The sequence below is a fragment of the Pongo pygmaeus genome, chromosome 3 (assembly GCF_028885625.2).
Source record: "Pongo pygmaeus isolate AG05252 chromosome 3, NHGRI_mPonPyg2-v2.0_pri, whole genome shotgun sequence".
Classification (NCBI taxonomy): domain Eukaryota; kingdom Metazoa; phylum Chordata; class Mammalia; order Primates; family Hominidae; genus Pongo; species Pongo pygmaeus.
This window is the reverse complement of record NC_072376.2, coordinates 2,954,592-2,972,147: the sequence shown is the minus strand read 5'-3', so window position 1 is coordinate 2,972,147 and position 17,556 is coordinate 2,954,592. Positions and strand designations below refer to the sequence as shown.

General features: G+C 54.7%; 2 protein-coding genes across 26 annotated transcripts in view; one reads left to right on the top strand and one right to left on the bottom strand.

Annotated features, from left to right (window-relative positions):
• Positions 1-629: 629 nt before the first annotated feature.
• On the top strand, positions 630-5,588 carry MFSD10 (major facilitator superfamily domain containing 10). Of its 14 annotated transcripts, none has more exons than XM_063664435.1 (13): positions 630-870; positions 2,201-2,396; positions 2,487-2,583; positions 2,943-3,046; positions 3,395-3,553; positions 3,644-3,805; positions 4,003-4,111; positions 4,220-4,331; positions 4,493-4,601; positions 4,691-4,781; positions 4,882-4,929; positions 5,006-5,095; positions 5,203-5,588. In XM_063664435.1, the coding sequence occupies exons 2-13, from the start codon at positions 2,226-2,228 to the stop codon at positions 5,316-5,318; spliced, it is 1,368 nt and encodes a 455-aa protein (XP_063520505.1). In that variant the 5' UTR covers positions 630-870; positions 2,201-2,225; the 3' UTR covers positions 5,319-5,588. The 14 variants fall into 14 exon arrangements, with proteins under 14 accessions (XP_063520505.1, XP_063520504.1, XP_054342591.2 ...); XM_054486616.2 differs by lacking the exon at positions 630-870 and adding an exon at positions 1,068-1,394; XM_063664436.1 differs by lacking the exon at positions 630-870 and adding an exon at positions 1,328-1,421.
• A 505-nt stretch (positions 5,589-6,093) lies between these two features.
• ADD1 (adducin 1) overlaps positions 6,094-17,556 on the bottom strand; it is an 87,329-nt gene continuing 75,866 nt past the window's right edge. For 7 of the 12 annotated variants that reach the window (XM_054486599.1, XM_054486600.1, XM_054486602.1 and 4 more), the window contains 2 exons: positions 10,057-10,155; positions 6,094-7,990 (listed from right to left, as the gene is read on the bottom strand). In XM_054486599.1, coding sequence (XP_054342574.1) covers positions 7,638-7,990; positions 10,057-10,155 — 452 coding nt within the window. In that variant the 3' untranslated portion in view covers positions 6,094-7,637. Of the gene's footprint in view, positions 7,991-9,493; positions 9,528-10,056; positions 10,156-17,556 lie in introns of all 12 variants that reach the window. The other 5 variants (XM_054486604.1, XM_054486605.1, XM_054486606.1 and 2 more) reach the window with 1 other exon arrangement.

Here is a 17,556-nt window from a genome sequence, read left to right as displayed (position 1 = left end):
GAGCCTGGGTGGTACCAGGTGACCCTCAAGTACTGATGTTACGCTTTACAATAGTGATGTTATCGCCCGGAGCAGTTTGGGGAGGGTCAGAATCCTGTAGCCTCCAGCTGCGTGACTCCTCAACTGTAGTTTCTAATCTTGTGGCTAATCTGTTGGTCCCACAAAAGCAGTCTAGTCCCCAGGAAAGGTTTCTTTTGGGAAAGGGCTGTTATCTTTGTCTTAAACTAAGTTCCTCCCAAAGTTCAACCTGCGCCCAGCAATAAACAAGGAGAGCATGGAGGTTAGAAGCAAGATGGAGTTGGTTATCTCACTGTTGGCAAATTTTGCAATGGCAGTTTCATAGGGATGCCTGTCCTCTGGGGAAAAAGCTAATAACAGGTTGTCTTTTTGGCCGCAGGTGGAAAACTACATTAGGCAGAGGTGGGGCTTTGTTCTTACCCACAATTGGAAGTTCTCCATGGCGTAAAGGCAGTGTGTGTGCGCCACCTGATTACTTTCCCCATGTGTATCTGGTTAGGGTCGGCCACGAGATCCGCAAGCATTTTAGAAAGTGGGAGGGGAGGTGGGAGCTGGCTACAGGCCAGGCGTTGGCGCGGTTCCGTGAGTGTGCTCCAGCCAGGTCCAAAGCTTCTCCTGCCCAGGGGGACCGTTTCCTCCAGCGTGGGTCAGGTGCTGCTGCGCCCGGAAAGAGCGCCAGCTCCTCCTTTCGGGTGACCCAGGGAGCGGGGCTGCAGGCAAAGGCCCAGGAGGCCAAAAAGGTGCCAACCGGGTCCTGTGGCTTTCAGTTGTCTCTGCCCACCCAATTCACATCATCTTTCCCCCTCAGCCGCCTGTCCTGGGACTTCAGGATCAGCACCAAACGCAGCAAAAGTAGGTGCAGAGACAGCGGGGTCGGCTCACGCAGCCCGAGCAGAATAGCTGTGCTGCCGCCCCAGGCCCGCAGCCACCGCTGTATGTGTGGCAGGGGTCAGCCCCCCGGCGTGGGGCCCCGAAGCCCGCGGTCCTTCCACGGGGAGGGCCAGGCCCGCAGGGCGCAGAGGGTGGGGGACAGGCTGCGCCAGCGCTCGCCTGAGGCCCCGCACACAAACCTCAGGCCCATGGGTCCGCTCCGCGGGGCAGGCGTCGTGGGCCCAAGGAGGCCAGGCCGGGAGTCTCGGCCTCGGGGTTACGCGGGGGCCACTCCGGTCAGGGTGCTGCTAACCCACAGCCGAGCAGCTAGCGGTAGAACCGGCAAGAACCCCGCCACTGCCTTCAGCCGGAAGAGAACGTGCAGAGATGTTCGTCACTTCCGGGGCGTGGCGTGGCCGGGCGTGGCCGTCCCGCCCCTGGCGGCGTGCCTGGCGCTGTGTTCCGTGTCTGTGCGACCGTCCGTCCCGAGCGCGCAGCCGCGGCAGGTGCGGGGCGGGATCGGGGGCGCGCGGGTATGGGGGCGTTGGGGGTGGGACAGGGGACGCGCGGGGTGGGCGAGGAGACGGGACCGGGGGTACGCGGCGGTGGGGCGGGTGGGAGGTGCGCAGGGTTGGGGAGTAGGGGGCGCGCGGGGGTGTGGGGCTGGACCAGGGTCGCGCGGGGTGGGTGCGGTGGGAGGCGCGCGGGGTGGGGGTTAGGGGGCGCGCAGGTTGGGGGACGGGACCGGGGACGCGCAGGGTGGGGGGCGGGACCGGGGGCGCGCGGGGTGGGGGCGGGACCGGGACGCACGCGGGATGGCGGAGTGGGAGGTGCGCGGGGTTGAGGGTGCTCCCGTGTCCGGTGTGCACCCCATGGCCCCCGCCAGGGAGACCGAGTCCGGGCCAGGGGCCGGAATCGCGGCGCATGGGCTGGGGCTGGAGTTGGGGTTGGGGTTGGGATCGGGGTTGGGATCGGGATCCGGGTCCCCCGCGGCTTCAAGTTTCCTCTCGCTGTTACGAGAGCGTAGGAGGCGCGGCCGTGGGGTGGGGTGGGGCCTGTCCGCGATGTGCTCACCCTGGTCCCTCGGGACCGTTGCCTTTGCGGCTGTTTCTTGTGCAATACCCGAAGCCTGCGTTTCCTGCTGCCTGGGGTCGGGGCGGGGGCATCGCGCAGGCCAGAACGGCCCCTGCGTCGGTAGGCCAGAGCCCCTGCCCATCAGCCCCTTTAGGGGGTTCGCCGGCTGTCCGGTGTGGGGGTATGGCAGGCCCTGGAGGACTCGGCTTCTCCGCTCACCCGACCCGCCGCACCCCAGCCAGGCCAGGTCAGAGCAGCCCACCATGGGATGGGGAGGGGGTGGAGGCTGCACCCCGCGCCCACCCATCCATCAGCAGCCGCCGGAGCGCCGCGTGGTCACCGTTGTCTTCCTCGGCCTCCTGCTGGACCTCCTGGCCTTCACGCTGCTGCTGCCCCTGCTGCCTGGGCTGTTGGAGAGCCACGGCCGTGCCCACGTGAGTCCTTGCCCTGCGGCCCACAGTGCCCCCTACCCCCCAGGGCCCATCAGACCTCCCCAGCCCTTATCTTGCCTCCTCATCCCCTAGGACCCCCTCTATGGCTCCTGGCAGGGCGGGGTGGACTGGTTTGCCACCGCCATCGGTATGCCAGTGGAGAAGAGGTACAACAGCGTCCTGTTCGGAGGTATGGCTGGCTTTGTGCTCTTGGCGGGCTCTCTACGGTCCTATGTTTGGTGGACATGGTCCAGCCCAGGCCCCTCCCCAATTCTCGGTCCTTCCCTTCCCACTCCCTGGGCTGGCTTCAGTCTGGTGCCCTTGCCCACATGTCCTGGCTTCTGGGCATGATCCCTTCCCTCTGCGTGTCATGTTCAGATCCTTTTTCATCTCTCCATTGGGGCCCCCTCGGCTCAAGGGCCATAGCCTGTGAGTGTAGGGCCCAGCATGACTGGACCCTCAGGACGGGGCTGGACATTGGCGTTGAAGGCCCCAAGACCACAGCTCGTGGTGCGAGGCAGCCCCATGATGGTGACATCTGTCTCTCAGGTCTCATTGGCTCAGCCTTCTCTGTCCTGCAGTTTCTGTGTGCGCCACTCACTGGGGCCACCTCTGACTGCTTGGGGAGGCGCCCGGTGATGCTGCTGTGCCTGGTATGTCCCTGGGCCTGGGTGCCCATGGGGAAGCCTCCTCCCACCCAGCCAGTAGCGCCATGGGGTTAGATGGGGAGAGGGAGGTGGCTGTGGGCCCCTCATGGCCACTGGTTGGCCCTCATCGCATCCTGGAGGGGGTTCTCTGGGGGACCAGTGGCTCCTGTTACAGAGCCAGGCTTTCAAGGAGCTGCTTCTGGCCCCTAGGAAGGCATTGAGAACACAAGTGGCCCTCAGATGCTTCGAAATAGGGCAGGGTCGAGGGGTGTTGCCTGGGTTGCCAAGCCCTACTCTGGGCCACTCCTGGCCTTAAGTGACCGCCCCTGCCCCTTGGCCCCTGCCCCTGGGCAGATGGGTGTGGCCACCTCATATGCAGTCTGGGCCACCTCTCGGAGCTTTGCGGCCTTCCTGGCCTCCAGGCTGATTGGGGGCATCAGCAAAGGGAACGTGAGCCTCTCCACGGCCATCGTTGCTGACCTGGGCTCGCCTCTGGCCCGCAGTCAAGGCATGGTAAGTGCACAGGCTGGGCCTTTGGGGTCCTGGTGGGGGGACTTCTGGGCCTGGGGTCTCCCTGTGCAGCTCAGGTGGTCTTTTCCCTAGGCGGTCATTGGGGTGGCCTTCTCGCTGGGCTTCACCCTGGGCCCTATGCTCGGAGCCTCCCTGCCCCTGGAAATGGCACCCTGGTTTGCCCTGCTCTTCGCAGCCTCCGACCTGCTGTTCATCTTCTGCTTCCTGCCGGAGACGCTGCCCCTGGAGAAACGGGTAGGGCTGCGGTCTGGGACCCACGGGCCTAGGGGCTGGGGGCTTGGTTCCGTAGCGATGTAAAGTGCCCCTGTGTGCCAGCCCCAGATGCCAGGGAGGCTGGGCCGCTCTCTTGGTGTTGGGGCCCTTGAGGCCACAGTCCGTGGGTTGCCAGGCCAGCAGCCGCTCCTGCAGGCTCTCCAATCCCATCCCCACAGGCGCCCTCTATCGCCCTGGGCTTTCGTGATGCGGCCGATCTGCTCAGCCCCCTGGCCCTGCTGCGCTTCTCGGCTGTCGCTCGTGGCCAGGATCCACCCTCTGGAGACAGTAAGGACTTGACCAACCCAAGTGTGGAGCCTGCTCTCCCTTGGGCTTCCCCGGGCGGAGCCCTTCCCTGCTGTGGTCGCCTTCTCAGCACGCTCCACCTCTCCCCAGGGCTCAGCAGCCTGCGCCGCCTGGGCCTAGTCTACTTCCTCTACCTCTTCCTGTTCTCGGGCCTGGAGTACACGCTGAGCTTCCTCACACACCAGCGCTTCCAGTTCAGTAGGTGGGTCCCCATCTGGCGACGGCCTGCTGTCTCCCTGAAATAACGCCCCTGCTTCAGGGAAGCAACCCCCATCCCCAGGAAGCCTTGGCAGCCACTCTCGCCCTGGCCCTGCCCCGGGTGGCCCTGCCCCGGGTGCCCTGCACTAACACACCCACTCCCAGTCTGCAGCAGGGGAAGATGTTTTTCCTCATCGGCCTCACCATGGCCACCATCCAGGGTGCCTATGCCCGGCGGATCCACCCTGGCGGGGAAGTTGCTGCCGTGAAGCGGGTAGGGGGCTCCCTCCAAAGCGGGTGGCAGGCAGTCCCCTGAGCCCTGCAGGGCACGGGCTGTGCTGAGGCTGCCGTGCTCATCTGCAGGCCCTCTTGCTGCTGGTGCCTGCCTTCCTCCTCATCGGCTGGGGACGTTCTCTGCCCGTGCTGGGCCTGGGGCTGCTGCTCTACTCCTTTGGTGAGTGGCCCTGCCCTGGCAGGGGATCCGATGGGCAGCAGGGGCTGGGTGATGTGCCCTCCCCTGGGCTGACGGGCACCTCCTCGATGTCTCCCACCAGCCGCCGCCGTTGTGGTGCCCTGCCTGTCCTCCGTGGTCGCTGGCTATGGTGAGCGCCCCTCCCTCGGCCGAAGCCACCTAAGCGGGAGAAGGGCAGTGATCCCTGACTGCGCCTCTTCCCACAGGCTCCCCAGGGCAGAAGGGCACGGTCATGGGTACACTGCGCAGCCTAGGCGCTCTGGCCAGGGCCGCGGGGCCCCTGGTGGCTGCTTCAGGTGAGGGCGCGGGATGGTGCTGGGGCAGCCTGGGGGCCACGCACCTGCCCTCGCCTCCCCAGTGCCAGCCCCCTCGGGGCCTGGGTGACGCTGCCATCTCTCCACAGTGTACTGGCTGGCCGGGGCCCAGGCCTGCTTCACCACGTGGTCCGGGCTCTTTTTGCTCCCCTTCTTCCTCCTGCAGAAGCTGAGTTATCCGGCACAGACGCTCAAGGCTGAGTAGCTGAGCCACTGTGCCCAGGCTGTGGGCACCAGGCAGAGAGTGGGAGCCTAGGTCAGGCCCCTGCCCACTGCCTGACCCTCCGCTCCTTCCCAGTCCAGGGAGACCCTGTGGGTGGGGGCTAGCCCCTAAGCAGGAAGTTCAGGCAGCTCCTCCAGACTTACTCCTTGGATGACTCCGAACTGCAGCACTCCAAGGCTGTCAAGGTTCTGTTTGTTTTTTTAAACTATGCACCAGTTTCTGATGATGAAATAAAGCACCTGTTTATACCAAGTGCCTTTCGCCATATATAGCCGTGCCTCTACCCACACCAGGAGAGGCAGCTGGAGCCGAATGAATGGCTCCACTGACCAGAAGGGTCCAAGGCTCTTCGAGACCCTGTTTCCCTCTCTGCACAGTGGCAGCCTGGGGACTCAGGCAGGCTCCTCCAAGGCTGGGGTCAGCCCTGGCCAGGTGGTATCTGGCAGTGTGCCCCGCACCCTGGCAGGATATCCCCAGCACAGAGCCCTCCCCATCAAACATGAGCACACAGTGACAGAGAGAGAGAGACTGGGACCATGGGGACAAGGACAGGCCAGCAGTTCCCTGGACACCCTGAGTTCCCGTGGGGAGGGACAACAGGAGTGCTGGGCGGGACGTCCTCCCGCACGCATGGCTGCAGGTGACATTTTATCAAGACGACATGAACATCTGGAGGTCTCCTTTCGACACGAGACAAACGTGGGAACAAAGAAATTAATTAAAATATAAAACTGCTTTTCAGATTTAGACAAGGAAATTGCTGAAAGAATTTTATTTGTGAGTAAAACATGTTACACTGGAGAAAGGACATTCAGGACCTGTCCTCCCAAGTCGGTGTCCATATATGCAACTATATTTCATGTTGTAATACAAAGGATTAAACTACAAAAGTGAAAATTAAAAGTCATTGCATATGTGGGGTAAAGGAAGGGATAAAAGGGGATAAAGGAAGAGTCCGCGGTTAAGGACTTTTCATTCTGCCTTGGCAACAAAACGACAAAGAGGCAGCACACTCGCCCGCGTAGCAGGCCCTGCGGCTCAGAGGAAGCTGGAAGCGGCAGTCAGTGCCATGCAGCAGCCTGGTTCTCGCTCTGCCGGCCAATCAGTGGGATCTGAGGTGGCTCGGCCCATCGTGCCCAGGATCTGAGCCCACATCTGGCACCAGCTCTACCAGGGGCCTGTTGGGCCCACACAAGCTTGCCTGCACCTAGTCAGGCTGGTACCGGCAGCTCCTGAAATGCATCACCCTCCAGTTCCTGCTCAGCAGCTCTGAGCCCTTTTCCAGCCTCGCAGGGAAGTAAAAACAACAGTATCTGCCACGGAGCACATGTCTCAGGCTCCATCAATGACGGCGATGTCGAGGGGCCCCAGGGCTACCCTCCACCTCGAGTTACCTTTTATCACAACTAGGGTATCTTTCCGGCTGAGTTAAGGTGAGAACAGATCCCCTGAAACCTCCCCCAAATAAGTGAAAAGTGCTCTACTGTGGGGTCTGGAAAGAAAAAAGCAAAAAGCAGCCTATTCACGTTCACAGTCAAAAAATGTAAGCTAAATTGTAAACCTGCTCAAAGAAAATTCTAGAAAGGACTCTTCCCCTCCTGATACACCTTCCCTATGACAGGAATCCAGAGACCCAAGTGAAAAAGAAACTGAGCTCCTGAATCTGATTCTGGTCGAGGGATCGTCGGTCAGACATGCATAGCATCGCGTTGGGTGCACACAGGCCCATCTGTCACTGGGGTTTCCTGACCAGCATCTGGCCCAGACCTGCCTCTTCAAGGCCGCTGGTGGGCACACGAGTGTTTTCACGGGACCAAGGCTTTGTATATAGATTTAAGTGAGATCACTGAGCAGAGAGAACGCCACGTGAAGCCAGGAGTCTGAGTCCGTCACCTGAGACTTTAGGGTAGAGGGGAAGCCAAGCAGGGACAGAACGTGGCGATTTCACAACAGGAGGGACGGCAGGAAAGGTCAAGGCTCAGGAGGGTGACGTGCAGCCAAAGCTGCAGAAGCCTTCAGTACCTTCCAGCCAGGACCATGACTTAGTGCCTCCCACCTGTGGGGAGAGCATGTCTCCCCCAGAAGCTGAGGCTCTGAGAGGACAAGGGGCAGGGTGGGGTGGGGCTGCTGAGCACGCACTGGGTCAGCCCGGGGCTACACGGGGCTGGTCACGTGAGGGGACCTCTAGGTGGAGGGCTTGGCTTTTTTGCATTCCATTACACTAGGACAGGGCACAGACGTGGCCGGGGACACTGGCAGAGCCAGGGTCGCTCCGGACAGGACAGTGTTAGCGCAGGGCCTTCAGGACTCACTCTTCTTCTTGCTCTTCTTCAAAAAGGACGGGGTACGGAACTTCTTCTTCTTTTTGGATGGGGACTTGCCTGGAGACCCATCGCTGCCAGGGTCCGCGGCGGCCCCCTCCTCGGCAGCTGAGGGGGCAGCCTCTTCAGCCACCGGGGCTGGGTCTGGGGCTGGTTCGGGGCTGGCCTCAGTAGGGGCCTCAGTGGGGCTTAGGGGTCTATGGGCTTCCTCCTCCTTCTCTAACATTGGGAAGCCGAGTGCTTCTGAAGGTTCATCAGGGGACAGATCGGGAAGAGTTGGCTTAAAGGTGGCGGCATCACTGTCATCTCCAGTAGTTGGCTCCGGCACAAGGTCTAGTGGGTAAGAGATGGGATTAAGGGTTCCTGCCTAGATCTCAAAGGGCAGCTTGAGATGGGGGAGCCCCACACACGAAACTGCCATTTTATTTTACTCTATAGATTTTTACCAAGACAAGAAACTTAAAATACGGTCTACTCTACCGTACGGCTGGATGGAGCTAATGTCACAAATACAGACTTGGTCTCGGGGTAGGTTTCAGCTCCTTCTGGTGGGCAGCGTGCCGACACCACCAGACTCCCCCCCAGGCCCGGGTCCCCCCGCCGGAAAGAGAGACTGCCGCACAAGCTGAGGATGACTAAAGGAGCGACGTCCCGCTTTCATTAATGTGATGAGAAGTCTGCCCTGTCACCCTAAGGGCCTGTACTAGTAGTCTTGAAATTAAGTCCAACTTTGGGTCTACAACACCTGGTCTCCCCCAAAACAGCCAGTAGAAAATCGTGCGTAACTCCCACAGCACGTTGTGTGACGTCAACATCCAAAAGAACTAAGCCATTTAGGCTGGAAGTTAATTAAAAGGAAAGAGATGGCCTGTAAGACAAGGAGTGGGGGCAAAACTCCACCCAGCATCAGGAGTGGCCATTTGTGAAGGAGCACAGCGGCCCTGAGGACACAGCCTGGGGGCGCCTTCCTTCCACTTACCCGGGCACCCAGTTTGTCCATTCATAAACGGCCTACAAAGTTACCAGCAACTGACAGGTTAGGCACCACAAGCTGTTTAGTGTTTAAAAATCAAGCCACACATCAGGGCCAGGGGAGTCAGCTGAGTGGTTAGGAGCAGCACAGGAGGCCCAGGCCCCAAACTCTCAGTGCTTTACCTTTGGGAAGCTGGAAGCCACCCCCACCCTGCCAGCTGCCCCAGGCTAATTCCAGGCCACACTTCATGAGAACCGGGAGAGGGGTATGGGCACACAGGCGCCGCTCCCCCTGAGGAGATGGGGCCCGCTCTGCTGGGCACGGTGTGGCTGATGCTAGGACAGAGGCTGCCCCAGGGCACTCGCTCTGGAGAGCTGCCATCATCTGAGTGAACATCACACTGCTTTACAAGGGTCCAATATCCACTCCTCTGCCCACCTCCTCTGGACCAGCTTCAGCAAAGGTCCAAGGCAATCTGACCCCACACAGCAGGTGGCAGAACCCCACCCTGTCTGAACCGAGGCTGCACTTACATCTGATCCAGTGTGGTAAAACCCTCCCACCAAGCAATCCAAAGAGACCCTCAAAGGCCGGAGGTAAGAACTCCTGAGGCCCAGAGTGCTGCAGTGGCACCTAGGTGCGTGGAGGCCCTGGCGGAGGCACCCGCTGCTGCTGAAGGCAGCACAGCGCTCAGGTGACTGAGCCACTTCTAGGAAGGCCTCCAAGGGACTGGGTACAAAAAAGGGGGGCTTCTGTTTTTATTTTAAATAAACAGAAAACAAAACTTAATAAACAACAAAGAAGCAGGAGAATGAGGCAAAGCACAGGGCACCGGTGGAGAGCGGAGGCAGCGCGGTACTTACTAGGGTAACAGGTACTCTCTAGCGCATCCGTCTCCTGCTTGTGACGCAGCCACAGGAAGAAAAAAGCACAAGGAGAGAATCTATGCATTCAGTCACAGCCATCAGGTTACAGAAGAAGAAAGGCAGGGCCATGGGCTTCACGAGAGACATGGATGTACGAGACCGAGGGACAGACACCCGGGATCACACACCACAGACACACAATGGCTGAGAGGCAGCCGGCGTGTGGCTCACACAGCGGAGGGCACCTCCGGAGGTGGGATCTGCATGACAACATGGCACAAGGAGTGTGCGAGCAATGGGCAACGTGGACACCAGCAACCACGGTGGGTTTCGACCCCCGAGGCCGGCCTTCCTACCTGGTCACAGCTCACATACAAATCTGTTTTGCCTGGAGTTACCCAGGACAGAACCAATATAGGAGGAGACAGGTGTCACGTCCTGGCACTGATGCAAGCACACACTTCTGTGTTGCTGTTAACACAACTCCCGCCACATTCCGCCACAGTGCGCACGAGCCGTGCACCCTCCCACAGTGGTGGCCGCTGCCACCCAGAGCTCACCTTCCTCCAGCTTGATGGGAGTGCTGGGAGGCGGGTAGGGGACCGCAGGCTGGTCTGGAGGACTCTTTTCTTTCTGTTCTCTAGCCTCGTCCAGATTCTCTGCAGAGAAGCAAGAAGGATATGGTAGGAGCTGTGGACGCCACGCCATGAGCCTTCACCCGCCTCCACGGCAGATGGGGCAGCCCGCTCTGCCGCCCTCTGAGAAGGCAGGGCTCTCTCAACCCTTTCCCTGATCCTCTCCAAGAGAGGATAAAGGAAGCTGTGACCTGGGTGTTGACTGATGCGAATTTCAGAGAAACTTAACCAACTTCAGATACAAAATTTATTTCTATTCTTACTCCAAAGAGAGTCTGCCAGAGCCGCCTCTGTGATGGGCTCAAATGGTATGCCCTGGCCTGTCCCTCGCTGTCCTGTGCGAGTAGGGACCCCTCCCTCCCTGCCTTCTCCCTGCTGAGCAGGTGGCCGAGGGTCCTGAACCCACTCACCACCTCAAGGGACATCACATGAGCATTATTTTGGTTTTAATTCTGTGGCAGGGCATTTTATCCCAATAATTTAAACTTGGCAACTGTAATGCGTATTCTTACTTTTTAAAGTGAAAAATGCTAATAAGAACCAGAGGGAAAAATGCAGGAACTAGGATCCTGGATATAGAAAAGGATTCCAAGTCTACTTCTCATTTCGGAGAAAATACGGACCAACACTATTCTAACTCCTTCCATCTCTGTCTTGATTTTAGAAGTTTAGATGACTAGCTTAGGATCAGCAGGTCCGTATTTTGAACAAGCAGCTGTCATCACCCTTCTGAGCTCCCAGAGCCTCTGCTCCCACCCTAACAGCTGGCTCGCCTCCCCAAGTACCATGTTGGCAGCCACCTTCCAGAAGCCAGGTGTCCATAAAACGGCCGCCATACCACCTAGCTGAGTGAGCATACAGCCTCAACCGGGAAAAGATGCTGACCTCTGGCAGCCAGCCTGCATTTTACCTGTGGCACACACTCCCCTCAGCCCACGCCAAGGGCCAGATCAGACCTCCTGTGGGTTCTCCTGCTGACAGCTCTGTGATCACAGAGCACGGCCACAGCCTGTCCCCATCCACTCAGCCGCCATCATAGCCCTGCTGAAGGAGCCTCACACATCAGGGGGGAAACTCCAGGTATCTTGTTTGACTTAAAAACAATCCAGGTTACTCAGATCCCAGGAGACTCCAAAGGGCAGACACATATCTGTGTACATGTGCACAGAAACTAGGATTAGGCCACATGACCCACAGCTCAAGCTGACTACCTCTAGTTCTCGCTCTAAGGCAGGTAATTACAGCAATGGCTCAGACAAAGCCTCACTGGAGGGAGACAACCAGCAGCAGGGCCCGGTGTGTGACGGCCTGAATAGTAAATAGTGGTGTAACACTGAAAAACGATTCAGCAACTCAAATTTCAGTAACAACTACGTAATGCAGTGGCTGGTCTAGAACAAGACAAAAACCGGTTAAGAGGTCCTCTTAGGAGGAGTGCCTGGCTCCCAGGATGACTACAGCCCAGGAGAGCAACAGTCAGTCCCATACAACAAGGTGGCTCCAGCAAGGCTGACCCCGGAGGACTGAGCAGCACACTGAGGTTTCAGTAAAAACCTGAGTTGGAGCTTACGGCCCTGAGGATGCTGACGGGAGCCTCCTGGCAGGGGTCCCTGTGCCCCTGGTTCTTCTTGGTGCCAGCACCAAGGCTGCTCAGAAACTAGTGGACAAGAGAGCTGGCAGCAGGGAGGTTGGGGGAAAAGCAGCTGATCCCCAAAAGCCCTCAAGGAAGAGGCTTTGGAGACCTGCTTCTCTCATTAGTTCTCAACATTTCCTTTTCAAAGCCCGACATTTGAAACCACCTGCTCCGTGAGAGTCTCAAACTTGAGCCGCTTATTTGTATTCATTGTAAGACTGCCCCATCTTTGACAAAAACACGACCACCTTTGTCAGCGGGCTACCAAGAGAAGTACAGGCTGCACCAGTCACTCCTGATGGGACCTGGGCACATGCCAGGGCAGTCAGCATTTTCACCCTCCGGCCTGTGACCACACCTGCACAGGAAACCCTCAAGGTTTATGGAGAAAGAGAATTTCTGTCAGAAACCCGAAGCCCTACACACAAGCACAGTAAGGACATTCAGAGCGCCCCCCTGCACAGAGGCCGGGGCTGACTGCTGTGACCGAAGACTCAGTGAGGAAGGCAGTGCGCTTCTGTCCAAATCAGGGCTCGGCCACGCACAACCTCATTCTTGGGAGCCGCCCTGTCTGAGCTCCCTATTCCTCTGCTCCAACTGGGGGAAAATGACTTCTCTCTCAGGGTTACTTTGCGAATGAGATGAAATGTACGCACAATAGCACTGGGCATGTGCCTGGCACAATGACTGCTCAGCAACAATGAGTGTTAATGAATCAAACCAAGTAAAGGAGGTCTCTCCCCAGTGAAGCTTCAACAGACAGAAATACTGTGTTCGTAAAGAGACAAATGTCAGGATGACTGGCAACATGGCCGAATAGGAACAGCTCCGGTCTGCAGCTCCCAGTGAGATCAACGCAGAAGGTGGATGATTTCTGCATTTCCAACTGAGGTACCTGGCTCATCTCACTGGGACTGGTTAGACAGTGGGTGCAGCCCACGGAGGGCAAGCCAAAGCAGGGTGGGGTGTTGCCTCACCCAGGAAGTGCAAAGACTCGGGGAACTCCCTCCTCTAGCCAAGGGAAGCCGTGAGGGACTGTGCATTCCAGCTCAGATACTACGCTTTTCCCACGGTCTTTGCAATCCACAGACCAGGAAATTCCCTTGGGTGCCCATGACACCAGGACCCTGGGTTTCAAGCACAAAACTGGGCAGCCGTTTCGGCAGACACCGAGCTAGCTGCAGGACTTTTTTTTGATACCCCAGTGGCGCCTGGAATGCCAGCGAGACAGAACCCTTCACACCCCTGGAAAGGTGGCTGAAGTCAGGGAGCCAAGTGGTCTTGCTCAGCAGATCCCACCCCCATGGAGCTCAGCAAGCTAAGATCCACTGGCTTGAAATTCTTGCTGCCAGCACAGCAGTCTGAAGTCGACCTGGGATGCTGGAGCTTGGTGGGGGGAGGGGCATCCACCATTAGAGGCTTGAGTAGGCCATTTTCCCCTCACAGTGTAAACAAAGCTGCCAGGAAGTTCAAACTGGGCAGAGCCCACCGCAGCTCTGCAAAGCCACTGTAGCCAGACTGCCTCTCTAGATTCCTCCTCCCTGGGTGGGGCATCTCTGAAAGAAAGGCAGCAGCCCCAGTCAGGGGCTTATAGATAAAACTCCCATCTCCCTGGGACAGAGCACCTGGGGGAAGGGTCGGCTGTGGGCACAACTTCAGCAGACTGAAGTTACCGCCTGCTGGCTCTGAAGAGAGCAGTGGATCTCCCAGCACAGTGCTCGAACTCTGCTAAGGGAAAGACTGCCAACTTAAGTGGGTCCCTGACCCCTGTGCTTCCTGACTAGGAGACACCTCCCAGCAGGGGTCGACAGACACCTCATACAGGAGAGCTCTAGCTGGCATCTGGCGGGTGCCCATCTGGGACGAAACTTCCAGAGGAAGGAACAAGCAGCGATCTTTGCTGTTCTGCAGCCTCTGCTGGTGATACCCAGGCAAACAGGGCCTGGAGTGGACCTCCAGCAAACTCCAACAGACCTGCAGCAGAGGAGCCTGTCTGTTAGAAGGAAAACTAACAAACAGAAAGGAATAGCATCAACGTCAACAAAAAGGACATCCACATGAAAACGCCATGTGAAGGTCACCAACATCAAGGACCAAACGTAGATAAATCCACAAAGACGAGGAAAAACCAGTGCAAAAAGGCTGAAAATTCCAAAATCCAGAATGCCTCTTCTCCTCCAAAGGAACACAACTCCTCACCAGCAAGGGAAGAAAACTGGACAGAGAATGAGTTTGATGAATTGACAGAAGTAGGCTTCAGAAGGTCGGTAATAACAAACTCCTCCAAGCTAAAGGAGCATGTTCTAACCCAATGCAAGGAAGCTAAGAACCTTGAAAAAAGGTTAGACGAATTGCTAAGTAGAATAACCAGTGTAGAGAAGAACATAAATGATCTGATGGAGCTGAAAAAGCGTGAGAACTTCGTGAAGCATACACAAGCATCAACAGCCAAATCAATCAAGCAGAAGAAAGGATATATCAGAGATTGAAGATCAACTTAATGAAATAAAGTGTAAAGATTAAAAGAAAAAAGAATGAAAAGGAACGAACAAAGCCTCCAAGAAATATGGGACTATGTGAAAAGACCAAAGCTACGTTTGATTGGTGTGCCTGAAAGTGACAGGCAGAATGAAACCAAGTTGGAAAACACTCTTCGGGATATTATCCAGGAGAACTTCCCCAACCTAGCAAGACAGGCGAACATTCAAATTCAGGAAATACAGAAACACCACAGAGATACTCCTCAAGAAGAGCAACCCCAAGACACATAATCATCAGATTCACCAAGGTTGAAATGAAGGAAAAAATGTTAAGGGCAGCCAGAGAGAAAGGTTGGGTTACCCACAAAGGGAAGCCCATCAGACTAACAGCAGATCTCTCTGCAGAAACCCTACAAGCCAGAAGACAGTGGGGGCCAATATTCAACATTCTTAAAGAAAAGAATTTTCGGCCGGGCACGGCGGCTCACACCTGTAATCCCAGCATTTTGGGAGGCCGAGGCGGGCAGATCATGAGGACAGGAGATCGAGACCATCCTGGCTAACACGGTGAAACCCCATCTCTACTAAAAATACAAAAAAATTAGCTGGGCGAGCTGAGGCAGGAGAGTGGTGTGAACCTGGGAGGTGGAGCTTGCAGTGAGCCGAGATCGCGCCACTGCACTCCAGCCTGGGTGACAGAGCAAGCAAGACTCCGTCTCAAAAAAAAAAAAAAAAAAAAAAAAAAAAATTTTCAACCCAGAATTTCATATCCAGCCAAACTAAGCTTCATAAGTGAAGGAGAAATAAACTCCTTTACAGACAAGCAAATGCTGAGAGATTTTCTCACCACCAGGCCTGCCTTACAATAGCTCCTGAAGCAAGCACTAAATATGGAGAGCAAAAACCAGTTCCACCCACTGCAAAAACATACCAAATTGTAAAGACCATTGACACTATGAAGAAACTGCATCAGTTAACGGGCAAAATAACCAGCCAGCATCATAATGACAGGATCAAATTCACACATAACAATATTAACCTTAAATGTAAACAGGCTAAATGCCCCAATTAAAAGACACAGACTGGCAAACTGGATAAAGAGTCAAGACCTGTCAGTGTGCTGTATTCAGGAGACCTGTCTCACATGCGAAGATACACACTGGCTCAAAATAAAGGGATAGAAGAATATTTACCAAGCAAAAGGAAAGCAAAAAAAAAAAAGCAGGAGTTGCAATCCTAGTCTCTAATCAAACAGACTTTAAACCAACAAAAATTTAAAAAGACAGAGAAGGGCATTACATAATGGTAAAGGGATCAATTCAACAAGAAGAACTAACCATCCTAAATATACACGCACCCAATACGGGAGCACCCAGATTCATAAAGCAAGTTCTTAGAGACCTACAAAGAGACTCAGACTCCCACACAATAAAGTGGGAAATTTTAACACCCCACTTTCAATATTAGATCAACGAGACAGAAAATTAACAAAGATATTCAGGACTTGAACTCAGCTCTGGACCATGAGGACCTAACAGACATCTACAGAACTCTCCACCCCAAATCAACAGAATATACATTCTTCTCAGCACCACATCACACTTATTCTAAAATTGACCACATAATTGGAAGTAAAACACTCCTCAGCAAACACAAGAGAATGGAAATCATAACAAACAGTCTCTCAGACCACAGTGCAATTAAATTAGAACTCAGGATTAAGAAACTCACTCAAAACTGCATAACTACATGGCAACTGAATAGCTTACTCCTAAATGACTACTGGGTAAATAACAAAATTCAGGCAGAAATAAGTAAGTTATTTGAAAACAATGAGAACAAAGACACAGCATACCAGAATCTCTGGGACACAGCTAAAGCAGTGTTTAGAGGGAAATTTATAGCACTAAAATGCCCACAGGAGAAAGAGGGAAAGATCTAAAATTGACACCCTAACATCATAATTAAAAGAACTAGAGAAAAAAGAGTGAACAAATTCAAAAGCTAGCAGAAGACAAGAAATAACTAAGATGAGTGCAGAACTGAAGGATAGAGACACAAAAAAGCCTTCAAAAAAAATCAATGAATCCAGGAGCTGGTTTTTTGAAAAGACTGATAAAATAGACCATTTAACCAGACTAATAAAGAAGAAAAGAGAGAAGAATCAAATAGACACAATAAAAAATGATAAAGGGGAGATCACCACTGATCCCACAGAAATACGAACTACCATCAGAGAATACTATAAACACTTCTACACAAATAAACTAGAAAATCTAGAAGAAATGGATAAATTCCTGGATACATACACCCTCCCAAGACTAAACCAGGAGGAAGTCAAATCCCTGAATAGACCAGTAACAAGCTCTGATATTGAGGTAGTAATAAATAGCCTACCAACCAAAAAAAGCCCAGGACCAGACGGATTCACAGCCAAATTCTACCAGAGGTACAAAAAGGAGCTGGTAGGTACCATTCCATCTGAAACTATTACAAACAATAGAAAAAGAGGGACTCCTCCCTAACTCATTGTATGAGGCCAGCATCATCCTGATACCAAAACCTGGCAGAGACACAACAAAAAAAGAAAATTTCAGGCCAATATGCCTGATGAACATCAATGCGAAAATCCTCAATAAAATACTGGCAAACCAAATCCAGCCGCACATCAAAAAGCTTATCCACCATGATCAAGTTGGCTTCATCCCTGGGATGCAAGGCTGGTTCATCATACGCAAATCAACCGGGCGCGGTGACTCATGCCTGTAATCCCAGTAGTTTGGGAGGCTGAGGCAGGTGGATCACAAGGTCAGGAGATTGAGACCATCCTAGCCAACATGGTGAAATCCCATCTCTAATAAAAATACAAAAATTAACCGGGTGTGGTGGCGTGTGTCTGTAGTCTCAAGTACTCAGGAGGCTAAGGCTTGAACACAGGAGGTGGAGGTTGCAGTGAACCAAGACTGCACCACTGCACTCCAGCTTGGGTGACAGAGGGAGACTCTGTCTCAGGGAAAAAAAAAAAAAAAAACACAAATAACAAAAAAACTATATGCAAATCAATAAACGTAATCCATCGTATAAATAGAATCAATGACAAAAACCACATGATTATCTCAACAGACGCAGAAAAGGCCTTCAATAAAATTCAACATCCCTTCATGCTAAAAACTCTCAATAAACTAGGTATTGATGGAATGTATCTCAAAATAATAAGAGCTATTTATGACAAACCCACAGCCAATATCATACTGAATGGGCAAAGGCTGGAAGCATTCCCTTTGAAAACTGGCATAAGACAAGGATGCCCTC

What these genes read in the sequence shown, in the direction of transcription:
- MFSD10 (XM_063664431.1), top strand. Translation starts at nt 1,704, where the DNA reads ATGGCGGAGTGGGAGGTGCGCGGGGTTGAGGGTGCTCCCGTGTCCGGT. An exon ending in TGGCCCGCAGTCAAGGCATG is followed by an intron (nt 3,554 to 3,643) that starts GTAAGTGCACAG and finishes TCTTTTCCCTAG; the next exon opens with GCGGTCATTGGGGTGGCCTT. An exon ending in CGCTGCCCCTGGAGAAACGG is followed by an intron (nt 3,806 to 4,002) that starts GTAGGGCTGCGG and finishes CCATCCCCACAG; the next exon opens with GCGCCCTCTATCGCCCTGGG.